The sequence below is a fragment of the Ornithorhynchus anatinus genome, chromosome 6, assembly GCF_004115215.2.
Source record: "Ornithorhynchus anatinus isolate Pmale09 chromosome 6, mOrnAna1.pri.v4, whole genome shotgun sequence".
Taxonomy (NCBI): Eukaryota; Metazoa; Chordata; class Mammalia; order Monotremata; family Ornithorhynchidae; genus Ornithorhynchus; species Ornithorhynchus anatinus.
The window spans coordinates 11,914,374-11,926,034 of record NC_041733.1 but is presented as its reverse complement, the minus strand read 5'-3'; the positions used below and the strand labels follow the sequence as shown (position 1 = coordinate 11,926,034).

Genomic DNA, 11,661 nt, shown 5'->3' with positions numbered 1-11,661 from the left:
CTCTATTTTCACAGGCCCGATCTTAGCCCCACATTTGCTGGCAGGCCTCTGCTACCTGAGATCATCGATGCTCCTAGGAACCAGGGGCCCAAATCAACCCATCAATCCTCTGGACTATTAGCTTGCTGTGGGCAGGGAAAGTGTCTGTTGATTATTGTACTATACTCTCCCAAGAACTCAGTACAGTGCTCGGCACAAAGTAAGGAGTGTGGCTTAGTGGAAAGATGCTTGGGAGTCTCATCCCAACTCCTCCACTTGTCTGCTGTGTGACCTTGGGCAAGTCACTTAACTTCTGTGTCTCAGCGACCTCACCCGTAAAATGGAGATTAAGACTGTGAACCCCCTGCGGGACAGGGACTGTGTCCAATCTGATTACCTTGTACCTACCCCAGTGCTTAGAAAAGTTCTTGTCACATAGTAAGCGCTTAACAAATACCACAAAAATTATTATTAAGCACTCAGTAAATATGATTGACTATCAGTCTGCCGGATTATGTACAAAGCACCTTCCTGGGGATGGGGAGGTAGCAGGGAGGCACTGCACTGAGCACTTGGGAAGAGTACAGTCAAGGTCTTGAGCTGCAGAGCAGGGCCAACAGGCTGGAGCAGTTGCTGGCTTTGATGAGGAACTCATTATCTCACAGTGGAAAAAAACCCTCAGACAGGAAAGTTGGCTGTTATTGCTGCCTTTTTGCTAAGTGGTGGCTCCAAGTTAGCCGTGATGGGATCATCAATAAAATATTAACAGGCTTTCATTGGCCTCTGTGATACAGAGGCTGCACCTGCTTCCCCTAACAGCTGATAACCCCCCAAAGGGCCCCAACGGTCATGCCCTGGCAGGAACGGGAGGCCGCCAGAAGGCTGAGAGGAAAGAGGAGGAAGAGAAGAATGTAGAGGAAAAGGAGGACAAGGAGGAAGAGGATAAGGAGGAGGAATACCAAAGCTTTCCTGGTTATTTCCTCTAAATTCCCTCTAGACTGTGAGCTCATGGGCAGCACTGTGTCTGTTGTTATACTGTACTCTCCCAAGCACTTAGTACTGTGTTTTGCACACAGTAAGTGCTCAATAAATACGACTGAATGAAGTATTAATTGTGGTATTACGCTGGGCTAGATACAAAAAAAAAACAGTCCCATATGGGGCTCACGGCCTAAGTAAGGGGGAGAACAGGTGTTGAATCTCCATTTTGCAGAAGGCAAAGAGAATAACAATTATGGTATTTAAGCACTATGTGTCCAGCACTGTTCTAAGCAGTGGGGCAGATACAGGTTATCAGGTTGAACATAGTCCCTGTCCCACATGGGGCTCATAGTCTTAATCACTATTTTACAAATGAGGTAACTGAGGCACAGAGAAGTATGGCAAGCATTGCTTAGTGGTAAGAGCACGGGCTTGGGAGTCAGAGGTCCTGGGTTCTAATCCCATCTCTGCCACTTGTCAGCTGTGTGACTTTGGACAAGTCACTTAACTTCTCTATGCCTCAGTTACCTCATCTGTAAAATGAGAATTTAGACTGTGAGCCCCACCTGGGACAAACCGATAATCCTGTATCTCCCCCAGAGCTTAGAACAGTGCTTGGCACATAGTAAGCGCTTAACAAATATCATCATTATTATAGTATAATATCACACAAGCTCACACAACAGACAAATGGTGGAGCTGGGATTAGAACCCATGACCTTCTGACTCCCAGGCCCATGCTCTATCCACTAGGTGATGCTCCTTCTCAAGTGGGGAAGACTGATGGTCTGGTGTATATGGAGGGGGAGGACATTCCAGGTCAGAGGGAGGACAAAAAAAGGGGATGGCGGCAAGATAGATGAGATCGAGGCACATTGAGCAAGTTGGCACTAGGAATGAAGTGTGTGGACTAGGCTGTAATAAGAAATCATCAAGGTAAGATAGGAGGGAACAAGGTTATTGAGTGCTTTAAAGCCAATGGCAAGGATTTTCCTATGTGGAGGTTCTTGAGGAGTGGGGAGACATTGTCTGAATATTGTTATTTTTTTCAAATTGATCCAGGCAGAACAGTGAAGTATGGACTGGAATATGGAAAGACAGGAATTAGTGGGGTCAGTGAGGAGGCTGATGCAGTAGTCAAGGCTGTGTCAACTAGGGGTGAACTTAGATGGATGGATGTATTAAAACCCTTCATGTCCTGTGCTCCACCCCTACACCAGTGGTCACATGCTGAGACCTCCTAGGAAGAGTGGGATTAAAGGTGCCTGACTTGGAGAGAGCTGTCTTCCCCATCTTCTCTATACTACGTCTCTCTGGGAGTGATAGTACCTTCTCGGATAGAATGGCCAACCGGAAGAGAAAGGGGAAAGAGAAAGAAAAAGAGAGAGAGAGGAGTCAGAGAGCAACAGGCAGAACGGGAGGAACAGTGAGGCACATCTCTGGAATTCAGGAGGCCACTGGTGGGGTTTATAATGATAAACCATCAAGTTGTCAGGAGGCTCATTGCCTGCCTCAGCACTGTTGAGGTCAGTGGGGATGACAGGCACCAGAGTGTCAGAAAGCGAAGGGGAAAGTTCACTGCCAGTGGAAACGTATTTCCCCGTCTGATCCGGGCACCATTTTACATCAAAGGGGCTTCAGGGTGACATCCCAGCCACACTGTAGCACATCAATCCATCAGTGCTCGGTTGCAGAGAGAGCACTGGACCAAGAACTCAGGAGGGTACGGTGCCAGAAAGCCGCCACACAATCTCTCCACTCAAGGAGCTGACGGTCAAATGGGAGAGGCTTGAGCCAGTATAAAACACTATGGCTGTTGAGAACTTGTTCATCCCAAGCGCTTAGTACAGTGCTCTGCACATAGTAAGCGCTCAATAAATACTATTGAATGAATGAGAGTCCAAGTAGGGAGGGACAAATAGATGAGTGTAAATTCAGAATATGTATAGATGCCATGGCATGTAAACATTAATAAATTCTCCCCAACTAAATTGTAAGCTCCTTGAGGGCAGGGATCAGGTCTACCAACTCTATTGCACGTCCCCAAGGGCTTTGTAAAGCGCTCAATAAATATTATTGATTGACTAATCGGTAAAAGCGCCAGGTGGCTGTGGATGGACATGGCCTGGAAAGGTGGAATGTTATCGGAGGCCTCTTTAAGGAGGTGGGTTTTCCAGAGGGCTATGTAGATAGGGCAAGCTGAAGTCTTGATAAATAGCCGGAGGAGGAAAATGACAAGCTTTGAGTAGCCTAGAAACTTCCATCTGTATAAACTATTGATGTATACAGCCACTGTATAAACTAACCAATCAACTCCCGTCCTACAGGAGCAAAATGTCTACCAACCAACTGTAGGTTTTGTCTAGTGCTTACTGTGTGCCAAGCATTGTTACTAAGTGCTGGGGCAGAGACTAGATCATTAAGTCCCACATGAGGCTCACTGTCTAAGTAGTAAGAAGACCAGGTACTGAAAATTGTCATTTGGCAGATGAGGGAACTGAGGCCTAGAGAAATGAAATGACCTGCCCAAGGTCACATAGCAGGCAAGTGGTAGAGCAGGTATTAAAACCCAGGTTCTCTGACTCCAGGCCTCCTCCCTCCTTGTAAGTGCCACCCCCTTACTTGTGCTTCGGACCCCATTCCCGCTCACCTTATAAAAACTATCGCCCCTTCCCTCCTCCCCTCCTTAACTTCTATCTTTAACCACTCACTCTCCAATGGCTTCTTCCCCTCTGCATTCAAACATGACCATGTCTCCCCCATCCTAAAAAAACCCTCTCTCGACCCCACTTCTCCTTCCAGTTATCGTCCTATCTCCCTCCTACCCTTCCTTTCCAAACTCCTAGAATGAGTCGTCTATACTCACTGCATTGAATTCCTCAACTCCAACTCTCGCTTGCATCCCCTTCAATCTGGCTTCCGTCCACTCCACTCCACCGAAACTGCCCTCTCAAAGGTCACCCATGACCTCTTTCTTGCCAAATACAATGGCTCCTACTCTATTCTAATCCTCCTCAACCTCTCAGCTGCCTTTGACACTGTCGATGGTCCCCTTCTCCTTCACACTTTATCTCAATTTGGCTTGGCGGACTCTGTCCTCTCCTGGTTCTCCTCTTATCTCTCTGGCCATTCATTCTCGGTCTCCTTCGTGGGCTCCTCCTTCCCCACCCATCCACTAACTGTAGGGGTTCCTCAAGGGTCATTCTTGGCCCTCTTCTGTTCTCCATCTATACTCACTCCCTTGGAGAACTCATTCGCTCCCACCGCTTCAATTATCATCTCTATGCAGATGACACCCAAATCTACATCTCCTCCCCTGTTCTCTCTCCCTCCAGGCTTGTATCTCCTTCTGCCTTCAGTACATCTCCACCTGGATGTCTGCCTGCCACCTAAAACTCAATATGTCTAAGACTGAACTCCTTATCTTCCCTCCCAAACCCTGTCCTCTCCCTGACTTCCCTGTCACTGTGGACGGCACTTCCATCTTTCCCGTCTCACAGGCCCACAACCTTGGTGTTGTCCTTGACTCAGCTCTCTCATTCACCCCGCACATCCAATCTGTCACCAACACCTGCCAGTTTCACCTTCACAATATCGCCAAGATCCGCCCTTTCCTCTCCATCCAAACTGCTATCGTGCTGGTACAAGCTCTCATAATATCCCGACTGGATTACTGTGTCAACCTCCTCTCTGATCTCCCTTCCTCCTGTCTCTCCCCACTCCAGTCTATTCTTCAGTCTGCTGCCCAAATCATCTTCCTACAGAAACGCTCTGGGCATGTCACTCCCCTCCTCAAAAGCCTCCAGTGGTTGCCTATCAACCTTTGCATGAAACAAAAACTCCTCACTCTGGGCTTCAAAGCTCTCCATCACCTTGCCCCCTCCTACCTCACCTCCCTTCTCTCTCTCTACTGCCCACCCCGTACACTCCGCTCCTCTGCCGCTCATCTCCTCATGGTCCCCCGTTCACACCTGTCCCGTCGACCCCTGGCCCACATCCTACCATTGTCCTGGAATGCCCTCCCTCCTCACGTCTGCCAAACTAACTCTCTTTCCCTCTTCAAAGCCCGAGAGCTCACCTCCTCCAGGAGGCCTGCCCAGACTGAGCCCTCCGTTTCCCTCTGCTCCCCCTCCCCTCTCCCTTCCCCTCAGCACTGTGCATATTTGCATATATTTATTACCCTATTTATTTTATTAATGAGGTGTATAATGATAATGGTGGTATTTGTTAAGTGCTTACTATGTACAAAGCACTGTTCTAAACACTGGGGGATACAAGGTGATCAGGTTGTCCCACAGGAGGCTCAAAGATTTAATCCCCATTTTACAGATGAGGTAACTGAGGCCAAGAGAGGTTAAGTGACTTGCCCAAAGTCCCACAGCTGGCATGCAGCAGATCTGGGATTAGAACCCATGACCTCTGACTCCCAAGCCTGGGCTCTTTCCACTGAGCCAGACTGCTTCTCTATATCTCCTTGATTCTATCTATCTTGATGATGTCTTGTTCTGTTTTGTTCTGTATCGCTTTGCCGTCTGACTCCCCCTTTTAGACTGTGAGCCTGTTATTGGGGAGGGATTGTCTCTGTTGGTGAATTGTACATTCTAAGCGCTTAGTACAGAGCTCTGCACAGTTAGCACTCAATAAATACTATTGAATGAATGAATGAATTCCAGTAGCCCACTGCTTCCCTTTGCAGCAATTCCCTGGAGAATGCTAGGGCAGGAAGCGTGGGAGTCACACCCTGCCCACCTTGGCTAAAGAGACTGGGGAATTTTTCCCTGGTCTTATCTTTTACTTTCTTATCTGAAATACAGTTGTTCCAGCAAGGACCTCCAGAAACCTCTGCCTCCCGGGTCACCAACCACCAATGAGTTGGGCCCATTGCTGATCAAGTACGGCCTGCTCCCCAAGAACAGGCCTCCTGGTGGAACGGAAGCACGCTGGAAATGCAAGTAGCATGGTCTAGTGGATAGAGAACTGGCCTGGGAGTCAAAAGGACCCAGGTTCTAAACCTGCTCCGCCACATCTGCTTGTGACTGTAGGCAAGTACTTCATTCACTTCTCTGTGCCTCGGTTACCTCATCTATAAAATGTGAATTAAGATTGTAAGACCTACCTGGGACAGGAACTGTAACCAACCTGATTAGTTTGTATCTACCCCAGAGCTTAGTACGGGCCTGGCACATAAGTGCTTAACAAATGCCATTTTAAAAAAAATAATCAAAAAAGAACTCGCCAGTGTTCTGACCTGGTTTGGCTAAAGCTGGTTTCCATCCAAGAGGGAAACAAAGCAGCGGCCAAATGGATCTCCCATCTCTAGGAAAGAGATCCCAAGGTTCTATCTCCCCTGTGGGAGAAGTGGCTGACTTGAGCCTTCTAAAGATGCTGAAGAGCTGGGGTTTCAGATGGTGGCCTGGAATTAGCGAGAGAAGGACTCCTTCCTTGACCCTGCTGCAGTGGGATGAAGAGACAATGGAGCTCCTTCTACTGCTCGCCTTCTACCTCAAATGGGAGCAAGAGGAAAGCAGGGCTGGAGGAGGAAGAACCACCTAACAGGTCACCGGAAGGGATCTCCCAACCTCTGACCTTTCCCCAGTGGCATAGTGGAAAGAACATGGGTATGGGATCAGGTGATCTGGGTTTTTGTCCCAACTCTTCTGCTTACCTGTTGTGCGACCTTGGGCACGTCACAACTTCTTTGGGCCTCAGCTTCCTCATCTGGAAAATGGGGATGATATTTGCGCTCTCTCTCAGATGGTTAACCCCAGGTGGGACAAGGATTGTGTCTCATCTGATTATCTTGTATCTGCCCCAGCACTCAGCAGAGTGCTTGGCACAGAATAAGCACCTAATAAATCCCACAATAATTGCTATTTCATCCCACCCTCCCCAGAGCACCGCTGGTCCCTCCCTTCAATGGAAGTGAGAGGAGCCGTTGTCTGAGGTGACTCTGTGGAAAAGAACCTTGGATGGGAGCTTGTTGCCACCCGAATTACCCATTGTTTACTCTAAAAGCCCTTCTTTCTTACTTGACTCCCTTTTCTCCTTCCTTACTCTCCACATTTGACTACTCCCCTCCTATTTTTCCAGTCTAACTATTTAAAATGCTCCTTCTTTGAAGCTTTAAACTCTGAAGAGAAAAAGAACTTACGAATCTGGAGAGAGAGACCGATGCTGGGAGGGGAAGTCAGGAGAGGCGGGTTCCTGCAACAAGCGAACCAACTCCAGGTCTACAAGCAAGGCGCTCTGTCCCTGCCTTCTCCAGAGAGAGTGGTCAGCTCTGAGCTCTGCTCCTGGAGACAGGTCGCTGCCATCGACGGGGGTGAGGGTGACTCCCATGGGGCAATGGCCTCCAGAGCCTCCCAGACTTGCTCAGCTCAATTCTCTGACAAGATGTGGAAGCTGATAATCAGGGTTGAAAAGATCTCCAAATAGTGGCTTTTTGGCCTGTTTTCTCTGTGAGGTCTGTCCCCACCCTCCAAACTCTGAATGAGCAGCTGGCACCCTTGCAGCCCATACTGTGACATTTTCTCCCATCCTCTGCTACCGCAAAGAGCTTCAGGAAAAGGAAATGACCTATGAAATCAGCCCCCAAAACCCACTTTTCCTGAGGTTCCCCCATCGGGCCCTGCAGGTGCATGCACGATCGCCATCTTCTACTTATAGGGTTTAAGGCCCCTCGTTCTGGGGGCTCGGTTTCGGGGCTCCTTCTCATTCACACCCCCGAGACAGGAAGACCAACTGAGAAGTGGGCTGGGGGTTTAATAAAACATTCTGTACAATGGGCCAGGAGTCCGGGGGAAAGGGATGGAGTCAATCCAGGATGTGGTTGGTCTCTAACACCGTCTGCAGGATCTCGTCCACCTGATCGGAGTCGAAGTCGATCTCGTGGAGCTCCAGGTGCGGGAGGACGGAGGAGAGGAGCCGGCTGACATTCGCCCGCAGATGCTTGAGCTTCTCCACGGCACTGTGGGGGCGATTAGAAGTGACAGGAGGATCAGGGGCACAGTCGGGAGAAAGAGGGAAACCCACAGTCCTGAGAGAATAGCTCCTCCATCCCAACCTACAGTTCTCTTGGGGCCCACCACCCACTGACAGCCCATAGTTCCCAGACTGCTAGCTTCCCATCAGCCAGGACAGAATGAAATGGAAAAGGCCAATATCTTGAAGCTCGCCAAAGTGACCGCACCTTTTGGAGAATACTAAGCTCCCTGTGGGAAAGGAAGTATATTGTAATGTACTTTCCCAAGCACTTAGAAAAGTGCTCGGCAGACAGTACAAGCTCAAGGAATATGATGGATTGGTTAATTGAGATGGGAACACTCCACCCTGGGGGACTTGTCCACTGCAGCTCCTTCACCTGCAGGTCTGCCCCATGTGTTTGGCCACTAGCAGTCCTGAGCCAGCCCTTTAAGTATCTACGCCAGAGGCTGGAGGCCAGACCGAAGCACTCTGGGGCGATCCTCTGCATGCCAATACAAAAGCTTTACCGTGACCTGCCACCGGCCGAGCGGAGACGCTGACATGACTCAAAGCCCTATGTGAGCTGCTTCCCAGTCAACATCGGGAAGTCTCACGTGAAATCGGGTAAGGACAAAAACTCCAGTGGTTGCCCATCTATCTCCACATCAAACAAAAACTCTTCACCATTAGCTTTAAAGCCCTCCACCACCTTGTCTCCTCCGACGTCATCTCATTTGTCTTCTACAGCCCAGATCACACACTTTGTTTCTCTAATACTAACCTTCTCAGTGTACCTGGATCTCACCTATCTTGCCGCCGACCCCTAGCCCATGTCCTGCCTCTGGCCAGGAACGCCCTCTCTCCTCAAATCCGGAGGACAATCACTCTCCCCGCCTTCAAAGTCTTTTTGAAGGCACAACTCCTACATGAGGTTTCCCACACTAAGCCCCTCCTTTCCTCTTCTCCCACTCCCTCTGCGTCACCCTGACTTGCTCCCTTCATTCTTCCCCCATCCCAGCCCTACAGCACTTATGTATGTATCTGGAACATTTACTTGAATTGGTGTCTGTCTCCTCCCCCTAAACTATAAGCTCACTGTGGGGCAGGGAATATTTCTATTATTTTATGGTACTCTCCCAAGCACGTAGCACAGTGCTCAGCACACAGTAAGCGCTCATAAAATATGACTGAATTGAATGAATGGCAATCCTAGTTCTGCCTTTCCCCTGCACTGGTCCATTGGGATGCAAGGATTTTTTGGCTCTTTGTAATTTATCTCAGTTGACAAGTGGAAACGAACTGCATAAGTGACTCTGAAGCCCTGAAGTGCCTCAGTGGTAAAGGGAACGGGAAGGAAGGGCGTGCCAGGGATCGGGGCCGCCATGTTCTTTAACCCCTCTTGCGCAGCCCCGTACCCAAGAGCCCACCAAGTGAGCCTACCCCATCCTAGCCCTCGGGGCCCGGAGGCCCTCCTGCTAGAGACAACCCAATAAGAACCTCTTTGCGTCTCCTCTTTCCGGGCTCCTGTGGGAGACGGCAGCAGCTCGCAGCACCTCCAGGTGCATCTGGCTCTCCTTCAGCCTCTCCTTCAGCTCCGTCTTCTCCTCCAGGGTCCGCTCCAGCTCGGCCTTCAGCACCTGGAGCTCCGCCTGACGGTAGCCCATGTGTTTCTTGCTCCAGTACAAGCCTTCTGTCTCGCGGGTCCGCAAGGTCACCAGCTCGTGTCGGGTCTTCTCCCGCTCAGCCTGCAAACAGCCTCTCTCCTGCTCCAGCTCTTCCACCTGCAGCCAAAGAGACAGGAAAATGGTCATGGGCCAGAAGGGTCTCTATCCTTCCCTGGGGAGTGAACAGGAGAGAACCTCAAAGCACTTCGGGGCATTATTCTTCACAACGGTTATAAGTCCTGCCTCCATGGATACCCGCTCAAGGTAATAGTACGTGCTTAACAAACACCACAGTGATTATTAGCGCTATCAATCGTTGTGTTTGTCAAGTACTTAGTGTGCCCTAAGCAGTATATTAAGCACTGGGGTAGATACTTAGGTCGGACACAGTCCTTGTCCCACATTGGTCTCACCTTCTAAGGGGAAGGGAGAACAAGTATTTAATCTCCATTTGACAGGTGAGGAAACTGAGGCCTAGAAGTTAGGGGATTGGCCCCAGGTCACAGACCAGGCAAGCGACAGAGCCAGGATGACTAGAAACCAGGAGTCCCGTCTCTCAGTCCTCTGCCCTATCCAAAAGGCCGTGCTGTTCCCCAAGCAAGAGTGGGTTATGCCAGTCCTGGTACTCATTGTGGAAAGGGAATGTGTCTGTCTATTGTTGTATTGTTATTGTTATATTGTACTCTCCCAAGCGCTTAGCATAGCGCTTTGCACACAGTAAGTGCTCAATAAAAGTGAATGAATGAATGGTACTTACATCCCTTATTCCACTTGGGGACTCCCATCTGGTCATGAAGTGGACACCCCCAACTCAGGAAGAAGAATGGAAGCCTACCTGGGTTCTCTCGAAGTGGAGTGCCTCAATGAAAGTGTTCTGGATACAAGCCCTCCACCTGGATCATTCCCTGCCTCCTCCCCTTTGGCTGCAAACTCCCTCCTGGACCCAGTCGCAAGAGGCTGTCCTAACCTTCCGTTGGAGAAAATCCCTTTCTGCCAAGACTTTTTTCAGTTGTTCTGCAGCTCTTCCCAGCTCTTCCAGCTCTGCAACTCCCGCCGGCTCTTCTACCTTCACGGCTCTTCCCGGCTCTTCCAGCTTCACAGCTCCCTCTAGCTCCTTCAGGTCCACAGCTCTCCCCTGATCCTCCAGCTCTGCAGCTCTCCCCGGCCCTTCCAACTTTACAGCTCCCACTGGCTCCTTCAGGTCCACAGCTCTCCCCTGCTCTTTCAGGTCTGCAGCTCTCCCCGGCTCTTCCAGCTTCACAGCTCCCTCTGGATCCTTCAGCTCCACACCTCCCCCCGGCTCCTCCAGCTTCAGGGCTCGCCTCTGCTCCTCTTGCCCTCCCTCAGCCTTCTGGTGTTCCCTGGTTCTAAACAGCCTGAGGTCTCCATCCTCTGGCCGGCCTCCCTCCAGCTCTCCAGAATGGAGTTGGTTCAGGTCCCCTTCTACTGTCCTCCGTCGGTCGGACCTCTCCTCTCGGCTGAATGGAATCAACTGGATGGGCACCTGTCCATCAGCAACGACCTCTGAGACCCCTACTACTGCCACGAAAGGTCCTTTGCTCGTTTCCTCTGGGCTGGGGCCCACAGCCCTAAACCCTCCGCTATGTCTGTCGGCGTCCTCGGCTATTAAGCTTGGCATTAGGTCTTCTGGTTCCGCGGGGAGCTCGCTGACTGCACTCTCCGCCCAGGGACTCTCCGGGGCCCCTTGACATTCTTCTGGGGGCACCTCACCGAGGTGGCGGGGGCACTGGGCTGTCCCCGGGCATTCTGGGAGGATCCAGGGTGGCACACTTCCTCCCTGGCCCGGCTCATCCCGGCCACGCTCCCCATCTCTGTCCACATCGACCGGACGTTCTCTTTTGTGGGGGCCGGCCGGGTCTGGGGGAGATGCTGCCGGCGTTGGCTTGTGGCATCGTCTCCGCTTCTCCAGCGGTCCTCCTGGGAGCGGTTTGAGCGCGTGCCTGTCAGAAAGAAGGTGGAGTTAATGCATCTGCAGCCAATACCGCAATGACCACGGCTACCTTGCAGGTGAAGCCCTGTCTGGAGCCCACCAAAATCCAGGCCTGCTGGTCTC

The 11,661-nt window shown here is 50.7% G+C and overlaps 1 protein-coding gene across 5 annotated transcripts in view; it reads right to left on the bottom strand.

The window, feature by feature from the left end:
• Window positions 1-7,702: 7,702 nt before the first annotated feature.
• Window positions 7,703-11,661, bottom strand: part of MORC4 (MORC family CW-type zinc finger 4) — a 57,306-nt gene continuing 53,347 nt past the window's right edge. For all 5 annotated transcript variants that reach the window (XM_029067177.2, XM_029067174.1, XM_029067176.1 and 2 more), the window contains 3 exons: window positions 10,555-11,548; window positions 9,421-9,704; window positions 7,703-7,927 (listed from right to left, as the gene is read on the bottom strand). In XM_029067177.2, the coding sequence (XP_028923010.1) occupies window positions 7,774-7,927; window positions 9,421-9,704; window positions 10,555-11,548 (1,432 nt within the window). In that variant the 3' untranslated portion in view covers window positions 7,703-7,773. The remainder of the gene's footprint in view (window positions 7,928-9,420; window positions 9,705-10,554; window positions 11,549-11,661) is intronic.